The sequence below is a fragment of the Mastomys coucha genome, unplaced genomic scaffold (genome assembly GCF_008632895.1).
Source record: "Mastomys coucha isolate ucsf_1 unplaced genomic scaffold, UCSF_Mcou_1 pScaffold6, whole genome shotgun sequence".
In the NCBI taxonomy this organism is placed as follows: Eukaryota; Metazoa; Chordata; class Mammalia; order Rodentia; family Muridae; genus Mastomys; species Mastomys coucha.
The window spans coordinates 26405368-26430607 of record NW_022196912.1 but is presented as its reverse complement, the minus strand read 5'-3'; the positions used below and the strand labels follow the sequence as shown (position 1 = coordinate 26430607).

Here is a 25240-nt window from a genome sequence, read left to right as displayed (position 1 = left end):
TGACTCGATGGTAGGAAGCTGGCAGCCGTGTCCTATTCTGATTTCTTGTCACTCCTCATGCTGAGAAGATAAAACCTAGATTCTATCAAATGGATGGTGGTGAGGCCCGAAAATATGGGGACATTAATAACAAACCAAGATGGCAGGCACAGACAGCACTGCTGAAGGCTGAGCCAAGCACAGACTCCAGGAAGATCCAGAATACCTTGTTTTGGTTTTGAGACTGAGTCTTCTCATGTAGCCCAGGCTGACTCAAACTCATGGCAGTTCTCCTGCCTCAGCTACCTGCATGGTGGGATTACAGATGTATACCACCTGTGTACCACCTTGCCTGACTGTCTAGGGTCTTGTTTGTAAGTTAGATTTCTCAAGTTAACTCACTACACTCATTCTGGGGGCACAGGCATAAAAAATTGGGGCTAAAGGCTCACATAGTTTCAACAGCTGGGAATTGGGTGTTGACTTGTGAAAAAAAATACAGATCCCTTACGGATTGTGTACCAGGATCCTGTTTTAAAATTCATCATAGTTTGATACTCCAACAGTCGGCCTACTTCCCCTTCAAACATCCTCTGTCTTAACTCAGTAATAATCCAGGTCCTTCTTTAGATACAGTTAAGTGTGGTAATGGTTTAGATATGGAATGTCCCTTTTAGAAGACTTGGTTATTAAAGGCTAAATCCCCAGTGGCTGTTGTTCTTTTGAGAGCTTCTAGAAACTTAGGAGGTTGGGTCTAGTTGGAGGAAGTTTCTCATTGTCCCACGCTCCTCTCTCCCTCTCTCTCTCTCTCTCCCCCTCTCTCTTTCCCTCTCTCTCTCTCTCTCTCTCTCTCTCTTTCTCTCTCTCGCTTCAAGGCTGCTGAGAAGTAAGAGACTGCTATATTTTCCTGCTGCCATAATGTTCTACTTTATCGTAAGCCCAGAATCCACAGAGCCAAGGGCTATGGGCTGGCCCCTCTGAAACCATGAACCAAAATAAATAATAAAATCAAATAAAAAAAATTCATCTCTTCCCTAGGTAGTTTTTGTCAGGTGTTTTACCACAGCAAAGAGAAAGTCTAATATTCCTCCTTATCCCAAGCCCTACCCCTACGGGATATCTGAATCTATAGATGGTACTGAAATTTAAATAGCCTGTGTCTTATTCCTATAAGATGTTTAGTTTTATAACACAGTAAGCTCAGTTTATAAATTATGCACAGTAATTTATACACTTATAAATTTAGTGAGAGATTAATGACAACAAGAAACTAAAACAACAATAATCGGTGGGCTATGAGGGAGGTTAAAGCGTTAAGAACCATCATTAAAAATAGGATTTGAAAAAAATTAAAGTTACAATAATCACATATTGTGTAAGTTGCCAGCATCACTACCTTCACTATGGGCCCATTTTCAAATAAAATAAGGTTTAGTGGACCACAAGCATTGTGATATTGTAGCAGTCAGTCTGATGACCAGATGTCTACCATGGAGTGTCTGGATCATAGTGTATACAGCTTGGATACGCTGGGCTCAGAGGACATTCATTTTCTTACCTGGGTGAACTGAGACTCCATGAGATCTCACTGTGCTGCTCAGAATAGCATGCAATTTAGAACTTAGGAGTTTTTGTTTCTGAAGTTTTCCATTTGATTTCTTTGCACCAAGATGGGCCTTGGACACCAAACTTCAGAAGGAGAAACTGTAGACAGACAGGGACTGTTGTTTACAGTCCTTTCTCAGTAAACATCCCCACCCCTAGGAATTTCCCCAAGGTGTCCCCTTGTCTTCAAAATGATGCCAGTCAGTTTGCACTTAAATTATTTATTCAAACCATCTGGCCAAGTTTCACTGGGAATGCCTTTTGTTGGCAGACATCACGGTGAAATATGTCCTGTGCCTATGTTTAGCAGGAACCTGCAGAATAGATTACTGATGCTGGAAGCCGCTCTCCGTTGTTCTCCCTGAAGATTACTAGGTAGTTTCCACTCTATTGATATGAGAGCATCAATATTGTCTTTCTGGGCTGTCGAGATGGCCCAGTGAGTAAAGGCACTTGCTAGGTATGCAAAGCTTGGAGACTTTAGTTCAGCTCCTGGGGGTCACATGGTGAAGGAGAGAATTGACTTTCACCGCTGTTCTCTGACCTCCATGTGTGTGCCCGCTCACATGCACAATAGAAATAAATACAATAAGTTGGAAAATTTTAACCTGCTGGTTATAATACACACACACACACACACACACACACACACACACACACACACACACACACATTCCTCAGGGCTGGGACAAGTTCTCAGCTCTCAGGACCAGTATGGCTAACACGCCTTTGGAAATGGAGAGTCAACCATTTTTTCTCAGTAGCCCTAAGGTTTTGTTTTCCCTCTCTGTGCTGTCTGCAGTTTGGCCCTCTGGGCTCTCTATCCTGTTCTAGCCCTCCACCCAGGCTCTGGCTCCTATCTGTAACAATCTTCCTACTATTGGCTCTACACTTCAAATCCAGCCAGCCAGGTTTCTCTTCTGCAAGCCCACGAGTCACTACTTTCGGCATCCCTCAGGCTTGAGGCTACCACCCTCTGCTCCCTCCTTAGCCCAGCAAGCGAAGCAACTCCTGCCTCCAGACCCTGTCCTGCTAACAGTGGGGACCTGTCCTGCTCCTGAAAACCCAATTCAGAAGCTTGAGTCTGTGGACTCTGAAAATCCAACCTCAGAGAATGATCTAGAAAAATGAGAACAGCTGTAACACACATACGTTCTTCTCAACATTATTTTTTTCACCATTGCTTGGAAATGTAAACAAGATAAATGTCAAAGACTTTGGGGAAGATGCATTAATTCTTGTGGGTCTCCCTGGAGTCTGAAGCACCCATTCAAAATGCTACCGTGACAACAGGGAAAATGTGTATGAATTGGGATGCATGTAGCCCACGTCTGGAACTGAATTGTGGGAGCTGCTCTGAGCACCTCCTACAGATAAGGAAGCTAACAGAGGGGATGAGTGGTGCAGCTGATGGCACATGGATCCATCCTGGTTTGGTGAATTCCAGTGCATGTAGCGCACCATTTGCAATGTAGTGCACCATTCTTAGATTGTTGTTTTTTACTTTTGTTTTAGACAAGGTCTTACTATGCAGCTTTGGCTGGCTGGCCATAGACTTGGAGATCTGTTTACGTCTGCCTCCTGAGTGCTGAGATAAAAGGCATGAACATTTATCTGTCTGTCTATTTATTTAATTCATGTGAGTGTTTTGCCTGCCTGCATGTATGTATGTATGTGTACTAAGTGCCTGATGCCTGCAAAGGCCAGATAAGAGTATATGATGCCCTGGAACTGGAGTTAGAGATGTCTGTAGACCAACATGTGGGTTCGAGAAATTGAACCTGGGTCCTCTGCAGGAGCAATTGGGACTCTTACCCTCTGAGCCACCTCTCCAGCCTGTACACCATTCTTATATGTAGTGAAAAACCTTCAAGAAAGTTATTCTTTCCTTAATTCCTCCCTTCCTTCCTTCCTTTCTCTCTGAAAGACAGGTTCTTACAATATAACCTATCAACTCCTCACTACATGGCCTAGGCAGTCTTAAATTCAGTATCCCCCTGCCTCTGTCTCCAGTTTAGTGGGACTAAATTGCATCACCATGCCTGGTTTGAAGATCATTTTTCAGAAATGGCCTTCTATGAATATCATTTAAGATTTCAGACATTTTAGTGAGTGTTCACTCTACGTCGAGACCTTAGGACTGTGAGTCTGCAAGGATTTCCGAGACACTTGCCCGTGTGACCCTTTGCACAGCAGCCTTTCTTGACTGGATAACCCCTTTCTCCTCTTCACTACTAGGCCCATACCCTTCAAGGCTGGGCCTGTCTTCTGCCTCCCCTGAAAGCTACCCAGCTGAGGGAGCTCGTGCCCTCGAGGAACCTCTAACACAGGGCACTTTCCCAGAGAGAGCATCAGTGAGCGTCCATCACCATGTTTTGTTTCTGCTTGGATCTAATAGTCACTGGGGTGAGGCGGGGGGAGGCACAAAGGCCATTCCTGTGTCTTGTTACTGCCTCATACCCCCAAGTCACCCCTGTCACTGCGGGAACCATGGTGCCCTTGGTATATTAGCAAATCATCTTCCTCCCCCAACACGTGGCTAACCTAGTACAAGGCTGGCTGTCACTCAGAGGGGAAGGCAGGTGTGGTGTGTTGTGGGCCCATGTTTGTGCATGAGGCATCTATCTATATAACCAGTCTCCCATCTCTGCCAGTGGAAACATCTTTACCTTTATTACATTAAATTAAAAAAAATTATTTAGAAATACAGTTTACCAAGTAGTTGCAAAGAAACACATAGGAAAGTCCCATGATGTGACACTATGGTTCAGTATCAATACATACTGAATGGAGGGCATTGGTCCTGTCCACAAAGCTGATTTCAGTTTTGTCAATTATTGATAGCTTGACATTTTGTTTTACTTTTGGGGGAGGGCATTCAAGGCAGGGCTTTTCTGTGTAGCCCTGGCTATCTGGAACTCACTCTGTAGACTTGGGCTGGCCTCAAACTCACAGAGATCCCTCTGCCTCTGCCTCTGCCTCTGCCTCTGCCTCTGCCTCCTGAGTGCTGGGATCAAAGACCTGAACCACCACACCCAGCTTGTTTTACTTTGTACATCTATTTATTGTGTATGGGAGTCTGTGGATGGGTGGAAGCATACCACAAAAATGCAGTGTTATCAGAGGACAACTGGTGAGAATTGGTTCTTCCACCGTGTGGGTTATGGGAATCAAACAGGTCATGAGGCCCGATGACGAGCGCCTTTACCCACTGAACCATCTCACTGGCCTTGCAGGCAACTTTTTAAAAAAACATTGCATCTCAGAACTTGGCCTTTTCTACTTAAACACACTTTCTCCCTTTGGATCTTTATATGTACAATTGCTCTGATGTTTGAGAGCTATCCGCATCTCCCCTGCCCTTACCCACACACCCACATCCATATACACCCAACTCCTTGCTTGTGGGATCTTGAGCCAATGAATTAACCCTCTTGGGCTTTGGTTTTCTCATCTCAAGAGTGGCAATAGCAATCTCGTGGGACTTGGTTTTTAATGCAAAATGCTCTAGTTAAGCACATAGGATAATATACAGTTAGGGGCTGCAGAGATGGCTCAGTGCTTAAACGTGCATACTTCTCTTGCAGAGGAGTCAGGTTCAGTTCCCAGCACTTACAGTGGGTAGCTCACACAGCCTGTAACTCCAGCTCTCAAACACCTGATTCCCTCTCCTGGCCTCTATGGACACCTGTACTCATGCACACCTGCATACGTGTGGGGACACGGACACACATGTACACACAGAATAAAAAATAAGAACATTCAGAAAATGTGGTTTTCTTCTAATCTCTCTACATTGAATGCTGCCTTTTTCTCACAATACAGTAGAATTCTTCTCTTAAGTAACTTTCAAAATTGCTCTACCCTGACACTTTCCCACCTCAGCTTCTGTCTCCTCAGCAACCTCGTGTCTGTGTGCACAACATTTATTGTGTACGAACCTATGCATTTCATACTCCTTGTGAATATATTCATATTTCTATTTTTTACCTAGCAACAATATGAGATATTTGCAAGAGAGACTTCAAATCTTTCATTTCTACAAGTCAGCATATTGGAGGAGAGCCCGACTTTGCCACCATCTGGAATACAAAGATAATTTTACCAACCTCAGAAACTGTAAAGATTCACTGAAAGAAAGCAGAGTGTGGCTGGGCAGTGGTGGCGCACGCCTTTAATCCCAACACTTGGGAGGCAGAGGCAGGCAGATTTCTGAGTTCAAGGCCAGCCTGGTCTACAGAGTGAGTTCCAGGACAGCCAGGGCTACACAGAGAAACCCTGTCTCAAAAAAAAAAAAAAAGCAGAGTGTCCACCACAGACAAGCCACAGACAAGAACAGAACACACCAGTGGTGGGGGCGGCTGCTGGACATGGTCACCGCCTTCCACTGGTGTTTCCCCACAGAGCTTTGCCCTTGGACGTCTGAGAGGGGCTGGGTGTCCTCTAGGTCTGGGATAGGCTTTCTTAACAGCTATGTGGCTTCGCAACCTGTGTCAACCTTGACACAGGTTGAAGTCATCTGAGAGAAGAGAACTTCAATTAAGAAAATAGAGCAGGTTGTAGGCAAGCCTGTAGGGCATTCTCTTAATTAGTGATTGATGGGGGAGGGCCCAGCCCTTTGTGGGTAGTGCCAGCCCTGGGTTCTATAAGAAAGCAGGCTGAACAAACCCTAAGTAGCAAGCCAGCAAGCGGCTCCCCTCCATGGCCTCTGCATCAGCTCCTGCCTCCAGGTTCCTGCCCTGTTTGAGTTCCTGTCCTGACTTCTTTTGATGGTAAACAGTGAGTGATATGAAAGTGTAAGCCAGTTAAACCCTTTCCGTCCCAACTTGCTTTCTGGTCTTGGTGTTTCATCACAGTAACTTTAATTAAGACACACTCCAAGTGTAAACTATAGAGAGGCTAGAGAGATGGCTCAGTAGCTAAGAGTACTTGCTGCTCTTTCAGAGGACCCGGGTTTGGTTCCCAGTACCCACATGGTAGCTCACAGTGATCCTAACTTCAGTTTCAAGGGATTTCATGCCCTCTTCTGACCTCCTTAAGCACCAGACACACTTTTGGTACACATACATACATGCAAGCAAAATATTCATACACATAGAAAAAATACATCGTGTTGGTGGTGGTGTTGTTGTTGACAGGGTTTCTCTGTGTAGCTCTGGCTGTCCTGCCAGGAACTCATTCTATAGACCAGGCTGGCCTCGAACTCAGAGATCCATCTGTTTCTGCCTCCCAGGTGCTGGGATTAAAGACATGGGCCACCACTGCCTGGCTAAATAAATACAAATTTACAAATAAATAAATAGAACTAAAGATAGAGATCTATAGTGGCTGGTTATGTTCTGCTATTTCATTTGCCTCTATCCTGACATCTTCCAAGCTGGGAAAGAAACTGTGTTCGCACGTGCAGGTGGAGGTCAGAGGTTGCTAATGGGTTTATTCTAAGACAGGGCCTCAGAACTGGTTCTCTCACTGAACCTGGAGTCCACCAGTTGGCTGTACTAGTGGGGCAGCAAGCTCCAGGGATCTGCCTATTTCTGCTCCTTCTACTCTTAAGGTTACAGACATAGGCTACAACCCTCAGCTTTTAAGTTGTTGCAGGGGATCCAAAATCAGTGTGTGGCAAGCACCCTACTGCCTGTGACTTCTCCCCAGCCCTAGAAATAATAATAATAATTACTTGTGTTGGGCTCTGGATGGAAGCCGAGAAAACTCACTTCAGAGACAGAAGCCTAAAAATGAAAGCTTTATTTTCTGCTCGAACAGGAAGACGGCCAGTTCAGGATCTGAACTGAGTCCCTGAAGAGAGTTTATACATTCTTTTTCTTTTCTTTCTTTCTTTCTTTCTTTTTTTTTTTTTTTTTTTTTTTTTTTTTTTTTTTTTTTTGAGACAGGGTTTCTCTGTGTAGCCCTGGCTGTCCTAGAACTCAGTCTGTAGACCAGGCTGGCCTTGAACTCAGAAATCTGCCTGCCTCTGCTTCCCAAGTGCTGGGATTAAAGGCGTGCGCCACCACCACCCGGCTGAGATTATACGTTTTGATAGGACGGGAACACAAAGCAAGGGGGAGCAGGGTGGGCTGTTGCATTGACCAATCGTATTTTGACACAAGGGGTTAAACAGGGACGTTAACGTTGGTGATTGAACCTTATCCAGGTCATCTGGTTTCGGGGTCCTTGAGTCAGCTTTTGAGTCAGGTCCCCTCCTGGACTCTGGCTCAGAACTTAGAATGACAAGGGAACAAAGGAGTGGGCGATCAGCCAGTAGTCAACTCAGTCAAGACAGCAGCACATTTATCATAGGTGTGCCTTAGTTTAGATCACGGGACAACAGCGGCTTCCCTCTTTACATCCTTCCCTGGTTAACACACAAACACCCGAGAAGGAGGACAGACATTGGTTACAGGACTTGGGAACATGAACTTGATTTTGACCCTATCCGCAAGAGGGAGGTTGGTCCTGCGATGGCTGGATGCAGACAATGTCTCCTAGCACTTGAAACTGGGGGGTGTAACCAAGTTGATAGCTTGCTTGGGGCCTTGGGTATTTATATCCATGGCTCCCCCATTCAGTACTGCACAGCCTTGCCTAGGATAGTGTGTGCCTATAATCCAAGTGTTTAAGAGGTGGAAGGAAGAGGACCAGAAATTCAAAGCCATCCTTAACTACATTGGGAAGTTTGAGGCCAGCCTAGGCTAGAAATTCTGCTGCTGATGGTGGCGGTGACAGTGACTAAGGGCACTTGTTTTTACAGAGGACCCAGGTTTGGTTCCCAGCATCCACACAGTGGCCTCATAACCTTCTGTAACTCCAGATCTTGGGATTCTGGCCTCTGCAAGCACTAGATACACATGTGTACATACAGGTAAAACACTCATACACATAGATAAAGACAAATCTAAATAATAATCCGTTGTCACAGTGCCACATGGTTGGTGATGTGGTGGTGGTGCTAGCGATGAAGGCTGTGGTAAACTGGTGTTTATCTTGTGGCAGAAACAGTTAAAGGCTTTGCTTGTTTCAGGATAGTCTCTGTTAAAGCCCCAAGAAACAGATTCCTCAGTCTCCTTTCACTACTGCATAGACCAAGGCACACATGGCTTAGAGACCTTGCCTCAGTCTATACATCTTGTCAGAGCTGGGACTGGGGTTCCAAAACCAAGCTATCAGGCCCCTGGACATGGTGAGATAATATTTCCTAGTGTCTGTGGTCCCAGGAGTCAGCCAGTCGGAAGAGATTCTGTTTGGTTTTATTCGTTATCTATTTGGAACGTGGTCCTAAAACCCTTTGGGAAAGCCCACACAGGTAGTAAAGAATTGAAGTCCGGACACTAAATCAATCAGACACGTTCCTTTTCAAACTCCTGTTCTCAATTAAGGTGGCAATCAGATTAGCCCAGAGAGATTGGCTGGAAAGCGGTAAGCATCTTGGAGGCTCTGGCGCGTGAAGTGAAAGGTCAGCCTGCTGATGCCAGCTCCAGGATCGTCTGCCTCCCCGGAGAGAGTTCAGCTGCCGCAGAATTCTCTTTTCAGTGGGGACTGTCTAGTAGCCAGTTCCTGACTCCTTCCCAGGTCCATTTTTACCTGAATCCTCTCTTAATGCTTCTCCATCTCGAATTTTCCAGAGTGAGAGACAGATGCTGGCACCTGCCATTGTGCCCCTTCCTCCCCCCCACCCCCGGCACCCCCCGCCCCATCGTACACTGTCTTACAGCCACACGGTGCCATCAATGTCCTAATCACCAACTGAGCAGACCCAGGTTGCGCCTGTGTGGCTCCCTGGCTTAAATTACCCAGGGCAAATGGCTGCCTCGCTCTGAGCAATGAGAAATCAGGAACAAGAAGGCATGATTAAATAAATCGGCATCTGGTCAAAAGACTGAATAATAAACAGCCATTAAAGTTCTGGGAAAAGAATATGTAGTGAGAAGGTGAGGGCATTTCTGACACAAGATGAAAGTAAGCTTTGACTGTGCCCTGTGGTACCTAAATTTCATGTGTGTATTTTTTTTATAGATTTACTTTTTATGTATTTTATGTGAATGAGTACACTGTAGCTGTACAGATGGCCGTGAGCTGCTGGGAATTGAACTCAGGACCTCTGCTGGCCCCCCTTTCTCTGGCCCCGGGTTGCTGCTCTGCTCGCTGCTCCAGCGTAACTCACTGTAGCTGTCTTCAGATGTATCAGAAGAGGGCATCAGATCTCATTACGGGTGGTTGTGAGCCACCATGTGGTTGCTGGGATCCGAACTCGGGATCTTTGGAAGAGCAGTCAGTGCTCTTACCCGCTGAGCCATCTCGCCAGCCCCTCATGTATGTATTTTAAACATTTGAAAACATGGAAACAGAGAACAAATGCTCCACAATGTCCACCATGATCCCTGAACAATGTGATTACAGTATTTTACTTTATAAATTTATCTCTGAGAGCATGATGTCTTTTTTTTTTTTTTTTTTTTTTTTTTTTTTTTTTTTTTTGGTTTTTCGAGACAGGGTTTCTCTGTATAGCCCTGGCTGTCCTGGAGCTCACCCTGTAGACCAGGCTGGCCTGATGTCTTTTTAAAAGAGAAACAAGGGACCAGGAGACTGTGGATAGGGAACTTGGTTGGTTTCTCCTCCTTGGTCAGGTGTTCTCTGCCTCTGAAGAGCCAGTTCAAGTCTTGCCTCTTTAGGTGCTTTTCTGGGTTTATCCAACTCTGATATGTTCAGCTTGACAGACCCCCTTGGACTCACTGGGACACACCAGCGACTGTGAGGGATGGAGGGTTCTTCTCTAACCCAACTGAAGGACAAGATCCTTGGTGGCAGCCTGTGTTTATATTTATCTTCCTTCTCCTGGCCACACAGTCCAGCAAGCACTGTACATCTGCCGGAGTTTAAGTACTGTCCATTGAACACAGCTGGGTCCTAGCAGGACGTACTACATGGGTGTGACCCGCCTTTCTCTCTGAACTTTGTCCTATTTCCTCCAATTCATCTAAAAGGGCCGTCTGTGCCATTAGCCCTGAGTTAGACTTTATTGTGAATTGTTTTGTTGTTTTTTAAATTCCATTTACTTTGGTAGGGACAACCAAGTCTAGCCCTTGTTTTTACAGGGAAATTAGAGAAGAAAATAAATATGGGCTATTTTAAGTAAAAAGGCTTTGTGTGTGTGTGTGAATGGGGATGATGGAGCTGATGTTTTTAAGACAGAAAATGAGAGCCAAGAGGAGAGAACTTCCTTGGGTCTCATGCTGATCAAAGGCAGGTGGAGGCACACTGGTGTCAGTGCGCCTCCGGACCCCCCCCCCCCCCCCCCCCCCCCCCGGGCTCAGGATACTGTACAGAGGTCAAGGTTGCAGGACACAAGACCTGGACAATTTACAGTTTCTTGAGAGGAAAAAAAATGAATCACTGAAATAACAGCCTGAACTCTGCCTGAGAGACTCAGTGCAAAGTCTGCGGTATGCAGACTTCAGCTGGCAGAGAGGAAGAGATGACTGCTGGCAGAGGCCTTAGGGATGGAGGTCCAGCCTGTGCCAGGCCCTGAGTCAGGGTGCCTATTGCTGCTGATCACCACCCAGAATCCCTGTCACCTCATCTGCTGCATGTTCCACCCTCTGTCCCTTTTAGGACTTCCTGGTATGATAGGAAGTCTGCTGTCTGCCATAGGCCTGATCCTTCTGAGGTAGAGAATTAAAGAAGTGTCTTAATTCAGTGGAGGACAGCTGAAGATCAGAGTGACATACCCCTCCCCCCACACACCCCCTTGGATAGGCTTCCCTGGTCAAGTGCTAAGTGTTGAGATTTTTGATGCAGACATGGAGCCACATAACTCTTCAAGTGGGAAGTAAACTAAATTTAACACTCCATCAGAAATGGATGGAAAGAAGACGACTGGCCAATGGCTGGACAGACAGGAGAGAGCCAAGCATCCAAGTTGAAACCTAGCTTCAGAGAACAGTACAAAATGAGCCTGGGAGTGGTTGAAGATGCATTCCAGTTATAGTAATGAGAGAATTAGGGAGCCTGCTGGCAGAGTCATACATATGCTGCAAGATCTTAGGCGTAACTCTCAGATCCTGCCTCTCTATCTTCCCAGGTCATAACAGACTCTGTGAAATACTTAAAAATACTTGGCCTAGTGTTTAACCCAAAGCAGTTGGTGTGCCCTGGGGTTTCTGAGAGATTAAAGATGAGCCTAAGGGAGCCAGAGACAGTGAGGCAAGAAGACAAGAGATCCAAAGGAGACTGACTGTCTTGTGTCTTGGAGGACCTGCAGGTCATATGGGCGGGGAAGAAGGTGTCACCAGGGATGGCCTAGATTTTGAAAAGTTTGCAATGTTTAGTATTGGGATATTGTTTTCATCTTCCACTTGTCTCAGGCGGTTCTGGCCAAAGGGACAGATTGGTCAGGAACACAGGGTGGGGGCAGGCAGGAGAAAAGGCTGCAGTGGGCAGAAGTTGGCAAGGCTGGCAATGCCAGCACTGAGACCAGATGATGTTGCCAGCAACCCTGGGCTGCTCGCCATCAGATCCAGAACAGCTTGAGCTGGGCCTGTGAGCTCCCCGTGGCTGCACACCAGACCCTCCTCAACAGGAAAGGGTCATCTGATGAAATGGCCTGTAGGTGTACCCTGACCTCTGGCTACCTATCCCCACCACATACCATAGGTGGGAAGAGGGTTCTGTCAGGGGAACTGTCTATGTACATGTCCTTGCATCCGGCCTGAGGAGTCCTAGGGGAGGAGGAATGAGGGGACCAGGGCAAGTCTGGCCATGTTTAGTTTTCAAGTTGTTGAATGCTACTGAATGAAGCCTTATTAACTGGATATTCTGTTAACTTTTTGTTAATCATTTGATTTTTTGATTTCTAGTGATATAACAGGAAGTTGGCCAGGCCATTTTTCTGTCATTGTCCTTAAAATAGGTATAAAAATTTTTTTTAGGTGATTGAGATTTTAGTGACCAAAGAGCATCTTTTAGAAAGTTAGCTCTGGTGAATAGAGACTGCAGCTGTCAGATACAGTCTCCAGAGAGTAAGAGATGGCCCTGGTGGGGAGCAATTCTCTCGCAGAAATAAAATGGATCAGAATTAAAAGGTACATTATAGGCAAGTGGCTGAGAGTTCATCTCCACCTGCTTCTGTGTGCAAACATTCTGAATCAATGCCCTTGGGAGCAAGATTAAAGGAAAATAGACAGGCCTTGAACTCTCCTTCTGATGATTCTTTTCAGCTGCTTTTTAATGCTTTCTTTGTCGTCCCCCACCCCCACCCCCTACATTCCTGGCAGGGTTATGTCTTCTTTAACTTCACCTGCTCTGAGTCTGGTAGAAAACTTAGCGCAGGCTTTCCAGGCACTTCCTGTACCTGCTTTGGTTTCCAGAGGTCAAGACGTAGCCCAGAATCCCCAGCACTTTGCTTTACCTCTGGATTGCCCAGGAAGTATGGCTTTCTGCTCTATGGCTGAGATTCCAGAAAAATCTCTCTAACTTCTGATTATGATTATTTGCCTTCTAAAAGGAATCGGATAATAAGATGCTGATGCATCCAGCCACGGGCTGTGTCCTGATGACTCCTCTGCTGGGCTGCACTGAGCTACCCAGCTCTATAGTTATCCATATGGTGAACTACTTACAACGGACAAAACTTTGACTGGGCTTTTCCTCCCTCTTAAACCAGGTTATTCCTTTCGCATTCCTACCTTATTTTAAACCCCCAAAAAGGTTTAAAAACAAACAAAACTTTAGCACCCAATTGGACAGAATGGGTCTCAGACACCTGCGAGCTGGTTTCTTCACAGAAACACCCTAACACCTAGCTGTCTAGAAGGTTCTACAGTATGCGATCATTCCTTGCCTCTCAGTCTTTAAAACAAAACAAAACAAAACAAAAACATGCACATTGGAGAAGACGCCTTCTTAGAGACCAACAGCTTTTGAATTGCTTAATTAGATCTCTTTAGATGAGACTTTAGTTTTCAGGGTTGTTAATGAGATTGACCAAACAAGGCTCCGGTGTCTGGGTTTGGGGGGCCTGGGGAAGGAGGCCAAGACATAAGGAAGGGAATCAAGGTGACATGCTTTATGGAAATCTGGTGGAGATGACAGGTTCGGTCCTTTGTTTCTCCCCGCCCCCAGCAGCAGGACCACCTCCTGCAGTACTGTGGTGAAGCTTCAGTGCCCCCCTCAGGCAAGTGCCCCCCCACCCCCGCTCCCAGCCCAGGACTTCAGCCCTAGCCTTTCTGTGTGTAGCCCATTCCTGATGCCACCTACCAGCCACCTCTGTTTTCTCCAGATCTGTGTTTGGGGTTTTTGCTTGTATAAGATAAAAAAACCCACACTCTTACTATATCCTCTTGCTTCTATGAGGTGCCCATGCCTTGCTAAATCTGCCCTCCCTGCTCTGTCTTGACAAGTCACTCAGCTCAGATCTATCCCTGCCCCTCCCCACCGTCTTGCATGTCTTACCCTGCCAGACACCCCCTTGCCATCCTGCATGTCACATCAAAGTGGGTCTTTACTCTCACCTATTACTCAGGAAACTCTCAAAGTTCCCTGTAGCCTGCGCATAGCGGTCCTCAATCTCTGGCCTTGCCTGGTCTTTGTGTCTTTTCCTCTAGGAGTGCCTCTTGGGGGTCCCCTAAGTGGGAACCATTACCATATATCTATGAAGAATTGTGGGTTTGGTTTAAATTAGTTACTTAAGGTCAAACAATAAGAAACCAGAAGAGCTGGAGTTTCGACCCAGGCCTCGAGTCTAAATCACTTAACCACCATGCTCTGCCACTTTACAGACTCCAAGAATGTCCAATAACGGGAACATCAGTACTGCCCAGTGATGGGCAGATAAGCAGCATCTTGGGCTCCACTCCACGCTCATGTACACTCTCCGGATTGGGGTACTACCTCTTTGCACCCTCCATTCCCACATGCGCTTTGAGTTTTCCTGGCTTGGTAACTATGTGACCCACCCAGCCCTAGTACAGTGGTTAAGCCATGGTCTCTGAAGCTAGATTTTTGAGGGACCAAATCCTGGTTGCCCATACATTATCTCTATACATCTCTAGGCAGATCATTTAACCTCTTCACATCTCAGATTCCTTATTTGTAAAGTAGGAATAAATTTAGTGCCCATTCACCCCATGGAGTTGTTCCAGGGATTTAACATGTCCTACCTGGGTACCTGGAGAAACTTTCCAAAAAACTGAGACAGAGTGATGACAGTGTAGCCTATAGCCTTAAACCCTGGGCTTTGAGAGCCAAGAGAGAAGACATGTCTCTTTGGGAGATATTCGATCATAAGAAATAATCCTGGGTGCCTCACAGAAAGCAGCTTGGGGGAGCCAGGGGAAGCCAGGACAAATCCAGGAAGTACCTGGTGGCCAGAAGAGCCTGGGGTAGTGGGAGCTGAGGGCCAAGAGTCTTCCTTGTGGGGCAGGGGTGGGACTCACAAACCAGTCCCTGGTACCAGAAGGTACCAGTCGGAGGTGCCTTCCCAAACCCTGGCTGCCCTGCACTTTCTCAGGCCCATATTGATCCCATATACCCAGATCAGCCTTGGGGCTAAAGCCAGGGCTGCCTCCTCCTCTTGGCTTGGTCCCACAGACTCCCAGCCCAAGCCCCTCACTGCTTCTCCACTGGCCCCATTTTTGGGCCAGTTCTTTGTGTGAGTGACAGAATTCCAACTAAAACAGTTCTTTCTTTTCTCAGTGACCCTTACCTTCCCAGTGAACATTTGCATTTCAAGAGGAGGGCGTGTACAAACAGAACTCATCTATGATTGGCGGATGGAGGGGCACTTAGTTTTCTCTTCAAGATGGACTTTCCCAGGCTCTGACTGCCTCCTCTGTGAAAGCTCCTCCTGTCCACTTTCTGCCCAACCCCCACTCTCCCAGCACAAAGGAGCTGGGATGGGGCAGAGGAAGGTCCTGCCCGGGAAGAAGGCTAAAGAGGACGGTTTCCAGAAGTTTCTATTTCCTTGACCCATTAAGTTTCTAATACTGGACCTGGAGGGTTTTTTTGTTTTGTTTTGTTTTTAAAAAAAAAAAACAAAAACAAAACACTTTTATTGTTGATTTCCAAACAGCATCATTTCCCAGCCTCGGGGATCCTGAACAGAGTCATGTGGGGCTTCTTGATGAAATAAATGTAGCTTTGTAAAACCCTGCTACATTGTTCTTAGTTTTTCCATTCCCGCTCTGACTGGCAAAAGCCCTTGGACCGGGAAAGGGCTGGGCCGGGGAACAAGCCCAGCTCTCCAATGCAGCTAAAAAAGCTGCAGACAAGGACCTTAAAGAAGCACTTCCTGTTCCTAGTCAATGATCCTGTTCGTGGATCAAGCTTCGGGACCATTCTGAAGTGGGAGTGACACAGGAAAGGAAACTGAGGCTCAGGAAATTGGGATTTGAGAGCCAGTGAGGGCAGACAGAGCACAGTCACCCTGAACGTGGCCTTCATCTTCCCAGGACATTCTAGACCAGCGGCTCTCACTCTGTAGGTCATGGCCCCTTTAGGGGTCAAATGATCCTCTCTCATAAGGGTCACACACCAGATATCCTACAAATTTACATCATGATTCATAACAGTAACAAAATTGCAGTTATGAAGTAGCAGTGAAAATAATTTTATGGTTGTGGGGTCACCACAACACGAGGAACTGTATTAGAGGGTCACAACATTAGGAAGGGTGAGAACCATTGCTCATGGGCTACAAGAGGAGGTTTTATAGTCTGCTCTCAGAAATTCATGGGGGAGGAGGAGGTGGTGGCAGTGCCTGGTCTCTACATGAGCTCCCCACCCATGAGGTCTTACCCTCCAAGTGTCCTTCTGAGGCCTGGCTTCTTCCCCTGAATGCCCAATCCCTAAACTAGGCCAATGTCTTGGCACGTGGGAATCATCAGGAGACCTCTACCCTGGGAGGAACAAGGCCCTGGCCCTTCAAGGAGTTTCTTTCCTCATAGGCCCTGGATCCCTGGTCTTTGCAGCCTGGTAGCAAAGCTTTCTTTACACCTAGGTCTGCTTTCTCCCATTCTAGGTGTGTGTGGCTGCTGCGGTGCCCTTCGTCCCAGGTACAAGAGGCTGGTGGACAATATCTTCCCTGAAGATCCTGAGGTGGGTCACAGTAAGGGCTGCGTGGGCTGCTGACTGGGTTCGGGCTTTGGGCATTGACTCTTCCTGTCCCTGGGAATAGTGTGAGGCTCTGTCATTTGGCCCTTCTGACATTTGACCCCTCTGAAGGCTGGATGTGCAGTAGGCTGTTAAGAATGTGCTGGGCTGGTGCTATCAAGCTGACACATCTTTCTCACTTCTGTCTCAGTCGCTCACCCTCCTGACGGAAACGTTTTCCTGCCGTTTAGTGAAAAAACGTGCCCTACCTAGCATTTGGCTCTGGCTCTCCCTAGCATCTGTCAGGTGTCTGGCTGTGCATTGCTCAGGAGGCCTGGCTTCTTGGCTTCCAAGCTGTCACTCTGTGTCACACTGTGTTATGCATCAAGGTCTGACGATGTCAGAATTTGATGCATTTGCCTTGCTATTTGAGAATGACTGACCTCTTCCGGATGAGCAGCTGGAGGATCCCATTTCTATTATCCTCTGGAGAATTTCCTAGAAGCTATAGAGTCGCCTTCTGTATGTCTTGGTGGTAATTATCCATATATATCTTAATTCTGAATTACTTTTTTAAAAAGACTTATTTATTTTATGTATATGAGTACACCGTCACTGTCTTCGGACACACCAGAAGAGGGCATCGGATCCCATTACAGATGGTTGTGAGCCACCATGTGGTTGCTGGGAATTGAACTCAGGACCTCTGGAAGAGCAGTCAGTGCTCTTAACCGCTGAGCCATCTCTCTAGCCCCCTCTAAATTACTTTTAATTACCCGTGTATGTTTCTACACCCACACATGTATATGCATGAATGCATATACACACATACATACACACATGCGTAAAAACCTATTGCTGTATTTATGTGTTTGTGGTGTATGTGTGTGTGTGCCTGTGTGCAGCTACATTTGCCTGCGCATGCATGTGTGGAGGCCAGAAGTTGACTACTTTTGGAACCTTTCTCTGTCACTCACCACTATGGTTTTTGAAAGTTTCTCAAGGAACCTAGAGCTTGCTGTTGTGATTAGACTAGGGACAGTGAGCTTGGTAACTGTGTAACCCACCCAGCCCAGGTACAGTAGTTAAACCATAGTCTCCAAAGCCAGATTTGGAGGGACCAGTTGAACTGATATTTGTTCCAGACTTGAGCCTTCCCATTAGAGCGGAGCCATGGTGATTTTGAGCTGTCTGTCTTCTACAGGATGGTCTGGTGAAGACCAACATGGAGAAACTGACCTTCTATGCCCTCTCCGCTCCAGAAAAGCTGGATCGAATTGGTGCCTACCTCTCAGAGAGGCTTATCCGAGATGTGGGTCGCCATCGATATGGGTAAGTCACATAGGGAAGGACAAGATGGCTTTTCAGAAATTGCATTATATTTTTAGGGTAAGACAGTGTAATAACATTTCAAGAAAAAAAAAGTATGGGTTGGGTATGTTATTCAATAAACTGAGAAAAATGAGATTGAGACCACACAGGGCAGGGTTCACATGGTCCTCCTGAGGCAGGCAAACTCAGATTGTTCTGTGGAGATTGGGAAGGGGCATGCTGGTCCCATAGGAATAGCCATTTGGCATCTATTGGGTTGCCCTGTGTCCATGCAGAAGAATTTATACAGCCAGTCATACCAGAATGTGTAGTTATTCTCTCCCCTTACTGACTGAAAAAGTGAAATGGAGCCATCTGCATTCTGAGAAGGCAAGGTTGGAGTAGTTGGTCCACTAAAAATTCAGAGAGGCCGAGAATTTGGCACAGTTGGTAGAAGGTCCAGCATTGGACCTTTGGGTTGAGTCTATAAAGCCCCATAAACCATCACAATGGAGCATGCCTGTGATCCTAGCACCAGGAGGTGGAGGCGGAAAATCAAAAGTTTGAGGTCATCCTCAGCATTATAATAGCAAGGCTAGCCTGGGAAAGGCGAGGTCCCATCTCAAAAATGAGACAAATATTTGCTTTAAAATTTTAAATATCTTGCTGTCGAAAGAGAAACCATCAGAATTTTAAAACTGAACATCAAAGATAACTATCATCATAACAAATAAGGCAAAATTTCAAGGTCACATGCTAATAATATTGGATAAATAGTCTAGAGGAGTCAGGAGAGAGGCAGCTGGGGAAAGGGTTACAAAGGGTCCACTCTGAGAGCCAGGGTCACCCATATGGCATTCACCAGACTTTCAGGCCACACCCAAACCACTGGACCATCCTATCACATTGACTTTTCTCTAAAAGTAAATATTCAAGTATTAACCAGGAAATGGCAGTGAGAACAGAGGCATTTTCATACTTTCCTGGAAAAAGAACAAATTGGTTGAAATTTTCCAGGTCATGAAATATGTGTCTAGATCTTTAAAACCACATCTGCACCTTGTCCCTTCTGTCCATCGCTTCCCAGGAACCCCTTAATGTTCTACCTTGTCTGCAGAGATTATTTTTGTGCAGTGTTTTCTATTTGTTGGTTTGGTTTTGCTTTTTTGAGACAGTCTCGGGTTGCCTGGCCTGGGCTGCCTTCAAACCTGTGAACCTGTGTGGTTGAGGACGGCCTTGAACTCTTGATCCTCTTGCCCTCACCTCACAGGTACTGGCACACAACGTGGGGCACCATGCCTAGTGTGTAGTGCTTCTTATAACAATGAAACACTAGAAGCAGCTTAAGTGTCTAGCAAGAGAAAAATCCAGTAGGTTATGATTTGTACCATTTGATAAGATGATATTACACAATAGAAGTGGTGTTTATAAGGATCCCTATCTAAATGATATTAAAAATACAAAAATTTAAACTATAATAGCCACATACAAAGTATTTAAGACCAACTTAAAAAAAAAAACAACAACAAATCTCAGGGGCTGGAAATAAAGTCCAAATGCCAACGTGTTCAGAGCTTCATTCAGTGACTGGCACAGTTGCGGGCGGGGCGGGTTATTTGTGTGTGTTTCATTGTGTTATCTCTGTACCCCAAACACTGACTATTGAGCACGTGTTATTTCCACAATGCAAGAGTGGACCTCAGTGCACATTGTGCTTGCTGCTGCCCTGCCATCATGACACAGTCCATACATAGGCTAAATAGGTCTCTAACTCTAAGAGGCACAGGTAGTGTTAGAATGGGGCTGAGGGCTGAGTACGGGATAGACCACCGCCATCATTCCTAATCCTGTGGCTCCTACTGGACCGGAGTCTTTCCATTCTCCACTCTCTTCTGCTTTTTTCTTCATTTTCCCCTCTTTTATTGGGGGTGGTGGTGAGAAGGGGGACAGGACCTCATATATCCAAGGCTGGCTTCCAGACTGGAGAGATGACTCAGTGGTTACGAGCACTGACTGCTCTTCCAAAGGTCCTGAGTTCAAATCCCAGCAACCACATGGTGGCTCACAACCATCCATAATGGGATCTGATGCCTTCTTCTGGAGTGTCTGAAGACAGCTACAGTATACTTACATATAATAAATAAATAAATATTAAGACTGGCTCCCGGCTCACTACAGCCAAGAGTGAGCTTAAACTTGTAAACCCTCCTCTACTCTCACCTCTCCTGTGCTGGGGTTGCAGGGATGCTCCACCATACAAGGAATTTATGGTTCTGGAGACCAAACCCAGGGCTTCAGATGTGCTAGGCCGATGGAGCTACATCCCCAGCCCTGTCCCTGCCTTTCTCTTGGTTCTGCCTTTCAGTCTGTTAGATCAGATGACAACAGGAACTTGTCTTCCCACTGTTTGGGGCTAATGCCGTTAGACGTGTTCTTCAATTCGAAGACCAGATGTGCCTTTAGAGTCTCCTCCAGGCACCTCAACTTCCAGGGTCTACCGCCCCCATGTCCTCCACACTCACCACACCTACTATAGAGCCAAAACAGGCAGACTGGCTGAACAGTCCTAACGTTGGGAAATCAAGGACCGTCAGTAATGTTGGGGTGGGGGGAAAGGGTTAGGGTCACATAGTGGCTTTGTATATCCTAGGGATGCGCTTTACCCCAGATCTGGCAACTCTTAAACCGGGCTGCCTCTGATGTGAAAACAAATGCAAATTGATCCGTTTCCATGATCATTCTCTGTACAGTAAAATTAGGTTGCCACTCATTAAGAGGAGGAGCATGAATGCTTTGTGCACAGCGGTTATATAAAGAGCCTTGACGTACTGTAAAGCATATTCAGGCAAGTAAAAATGGCTTTATCCTTGACTGAACCAAACACTAATGTGCCAGCAATAGCATTAAACATTTAATACCAAATCTGCCCTCGTTCTCTGCAGTGATGTTTCTTGTGATTAAAAATGTCCATAGCCGACAGGGTCCCTTGGAATCCTCCCTCTGCCTGTGGAATGACGATTCAGAATTGGCATCATCCTGTTAAAAATAGCCCTTGCAGCATCTAGGTATTTAAAGCCCTAGGGAGGGCTTTGATCATAAGCATTTGGATCATCTTCTCTCCCTGCCCAACATGGCTGGCCTCTTCCTTGTCCTGGATGGAGGCTCTGGGAGAGCAACCTTTTCACATCACATGGTGAGAGGAGCTGTGTCTTCCTAGCCTGATGCCGGTGTCTCTATGGGTTTGGTCCTATCGATGTGAACATTGGATATAGGTCCCTGTGGCAGAGCCACTCTCTCATGAGCACTGCCTTCCTGCATTGCCACTTTGCCACAGCCTTCTGGGGGTCCTGATTCATGAGTGTTCGTCCCCACAAGGATGCCAGCTGTGAGCAAGGAAAGGATGGGGGAATTTCAAAGCCTTGGCTGGAATGGGTGGTAATGTGCAGAGAACCGCAGCATGTCTATGCTTCCCTTCAGATCAGCCCAACACCTCTGAGCACTGGGCAGCAGGGGAGGGAATGACAGTGCTGAGACAGACACCAGTCCACAAGGAGCACTGAGCATGGACCACTGTGTGCAGGAGATCATGTTAGACAGTATCAGGGGTCCCCCGTGCCTGGAGTTCTGCTCCAGCCCAGGATTGAGCAGTAAGGATGGAGACGAGAAGGGTGGGCTGCTCCAACCTGAGGACCCTGGCCCAAGCTAACCCAGCATTGTTCCCTAGAAGAGCCTGAAGTTAGTGGGAGGGTAGATTGACTGCAGACACCTGCTAGATAGAGAGGGTCAGCTGCTCTTCCTTAGCTGTGGCCAAAACTTCTTCCTGCTCCTGGGCTCTTAAAAACTCAGAAAGTTCAGTTCAGGAATGGGCTGACCAAATATACTCAGAATGCCCAGAATAAGAGGCCCTTTGTCCAGGGTTCTGGCTGCCCTTTGAGGGATGATCCAGGTCCCTGATTCCAGGTCTATATTTCCGCTCCTACTTGGTGGAACCCCCAGACAACTCCTCTCACTCTTCCCCTGGCACTGCAGGCCTCTCCTGGTTTCTCTGGCTACTTCTGAACTGGAACAAGGTATACAAACAGAGCCAGCCAGTTCAGGGACTCCACAGAGGGACTTCTCACCTGGCTCCTTGGAACCAGGCACCCTGGGTATTTTGTTCTGTGGTTGTCATTCACATAACTGCGCCTGAGTTCTTTCAGCTGCCCAGTGTCCTCCCCCCCGCCCCCTGCTGCTCACAATTCCTGGTCTGCTCCAGTTCACTTGCATTCTGTCCTCTTCATCTTTGGGAAGCTCGTGTGGTATGTTTGGAGCTGATATTTGCCACAGCAGCAGCCTGTATTACTCCCCCTCAGGACCCAGCTCCATCCTCACCCACTCTGCTCTAAGCACGCCAGTTTGGACTCTCAGACTCACTATTACCTTAGACTCCTTGCAGAACTCAGATCCGATCCCTGATGATGGTAACCTTGTCATAAGAATTCTGTTGACGGTCAGCATCCCCAAAGTCCCCTGTTCTGTCTAAGAGCGAGGTCTAATGGGCAGGATACATAGGGGAGCTGGTGAAAACACAGGGCAAACACTAAGCTCATCACTTGGATCTGAATTCAAGTTCATAATTCATACCATGACACTCAGCACTGGAGTCAGAAATGGAGCACCAGGGGTGCATGCTCAGGGAACTAAGCACAATCCTTTATTTCTTTCCATTTCCATGTCAATCCTACTGTGATCTTCACCTTTTACCAAAATCCCTAGTCTTGGTCAATAGTCTTTTTTTTTTTTCTAGTAAAGAATAGTTTGGTGTTTTCTGTTTGTTTTGTTTGCTTGCTTTTTTTTTTTTTTTTTTTTTTTTTTTTTTTTTTTTTTCTTATCAGGATATTCTAATATTCTAGATTTCTCCTCCCTGCCCCCACTTCCAGAAAAGAGTTCCAGGGTTTGGGAGGCCTTCTGATTTCTCCTCTTGCCTAGCCCCAGCCACCTCCTTTATTTATTTCATTTCAACTCTATTACATGTACGACCTCGGTAGGAAAATGTTGACATGGCCCATATTAAAATGGAATTTCTCTTTGCCTAACCTTATTTTATTACCATGTTTGGTGGCCTGACTGTGCCCAGGTGTCCCTACATGGAAGACCTGTCCCCCTCTGGCCTGTCCTCTCTGGCAGGGATCCCAGTCAATTTTCTTTTCCAGCTTGGCTGACTTGAACTCTGTGGAATGCCACGGCTCTATCTAGAAGGTGTCCTTGCTGCCGGTCTGTGGAGGACAAGGTTGTGGAGAGTCAGGCGTGTCTGTCCTCTATAGGAGTGAGTGATGCCAGGCCTGGGCTCCCACTCATCAAATCCATCCTGAGAGTCAGTGCTGCCTTTGTGTTCCACAGCCACCAGAGAGAGCTGGCACTATAGCTCAGTGACAGTGTGCTTAACGAGCGTGCGCGAAGCCCTGGGTTCCACCCTAGCCCCTCAAGAAGAAACATAAGCATATTATAGATAAAAGGATGACATGATCTATTTTTGAATATGCAGAGATCAACGTTTCCTTAGTAATCCTTGATAATAATTGACTTCAGTAAAATCCAAGGATTTAATAGTAGCTGGCTCAGCTCAGAGAGATTAAAGAAATAAATTTTATAAAAGTAGAAAAGATTCCAAACTATAGAGGTTTTTTAAAATTTTATTTTATTTTATTTATGTATTTATTTATTTGGTTTTTCGAGACAGGGTTTCTCTGTGTAGCCCTGGCTGTCCTGGAACTCACTCTGCAGACCAGGCTGGCCTCAAACTCAGAAATCCACCTGCCTCTGCCTCCCAAGTGCTGGGATTAAAGGTGTGCGCCACCACAGCCTGGCTAAGGTTTTTTAAAAAAAAGATTTATTTATTCATGTATTTTATATGAATGCTCTGTCCACATCAGAAGAGGGCATCAGATCACTTTACAGATGGTTGTGAGCCACCGTGTGGTTGCTGGGAATTGAACTTAGGACCTCTGGAAAAGCAGTCAGTGCTCTTAACTTACGAGCCAACTCTCCAGCCCAAGGGGTTTTTTTTTTGTTTGTTTTGTTTTGTTTTGTTTTGTTTTGTTTTGTTTGTGGCTATTTTATACAGAAGTTAATGCAAGGGTGTCTGGTTGTTGTTTTTAAAAACAGATTTAGGAGCTGGATAAATGACTTAATAGGTAAAAACAGTGAGTGTTCTTCCAAAGAACCCCAGTTTGATCTCTGTCGCCCATAGGGATGTTCACAATCTTTCGTGACTGAGCTTCCATAGGGATCCAATGTCCTTGCCTACCCTTCAAGACTACACACATGGTGCAAACATGCACACAGGCAAACACTCACATACATAAAATAAATCTTTAAAAATAAATAAATAAATAAATAAAAGTTAAAAAAAAAAAACCAGAACACCAAGGATTCTGCTAATTTATGTATAGATGTACAAAGTAGTTGACTACACAGTTTCTATAGCTGGACAGCTGCCACAAGAAGTACAGTTAGGGCTGGTATGGGGCCAGGCAATCTTTTTATTGACCCAAACTTTTTTTTAAGACCCCCTAAAGTCAAGAGTTTATAAATACATGTCTTATGTTTAAAAATAGACTTGGTCTGTATTGATAAAGGAGAACTGATCCTTGAGTTCCTCCTTTGTTGTGTATATAGCACATAAACTTGACTGGGGAGCCTTAACATTTTTAAGGACCCCCTTACAGCCCTACGTCATCCTGATTCTCCATCCTGGGCTGCAGTGAACCCTTGTTAGAAATGCTGCTCAGACACTAATAGCCCACAGACATAGCTCCTTCCCCAGATTCTGCCCCAGCCAGGTGTATTGTGGGAAAGAGGAAGACCAGGTAAAGCCATGATGCCTCTGTCCTCAGGTATGTGTGTATCGCCATGGAGGCGCTGGACCAGCTGCTCATGGCCTGCCACTGCCAGAGCATCAACCTCTTCGTGGAAAGCTTCCTTAAAATGGTAGCCAAGCTGCTGGAGTCGGAGAAGCCGAACCTGCAGATCCTCGGCACCAACTCGGTAAGAGGTGGGCCTGGGGATGCAGGGTGGGATGGGTTAGAAGACCTCTGGGTCAGGCTGTTCCACCCTCACTTGCTGTCTGACCACACTAAGCCAGTGGTTCTCTACCTTCCCAACGCTGTGACCCCTTTAACACAGTTCTTCATGTTATGGTGACCCCTACCCTAAAATTATTTTGTTACTATTTCATAACTGTAATTTTGCTACTGTTACAAATTATAATGTACATATTTGATAT

At 46.1% G+C, this 25240-nt stretch overlaps 1 protein-coding gene across 4 annotated transcripts in view; it reads left to right on the top strand.

Annotated features, from left to right (window-relative positions):
• Positions 1-25240, top strand: part of Efr3b (EFR3 homolog B) — a 77832-nt gene that overhangs the window by 22368 nt on the left and 30224 nt on the right. For all 4 annotated transcript variants that reach the window (XM_031355488.1, XM_031355487.1, XM_031355486.1 and 1 more), the window contains exons 2-4: positions 16595-16671; positions 17870-17997; positions 24852-25002. In XM_031355488.1, coding sequence (XP_031211348.1) covers positions 17891-17997; positions 24852-25002 — 258 coding nt within the window. In that variant the 5' untranslated portion in view covers positions 16595-16671; positions 17870-17890. The remainder of the gene's footprint in view (positions 1-16594; positions 16672-17869; positions 17998-24851; positions 25003-25240) is intronic.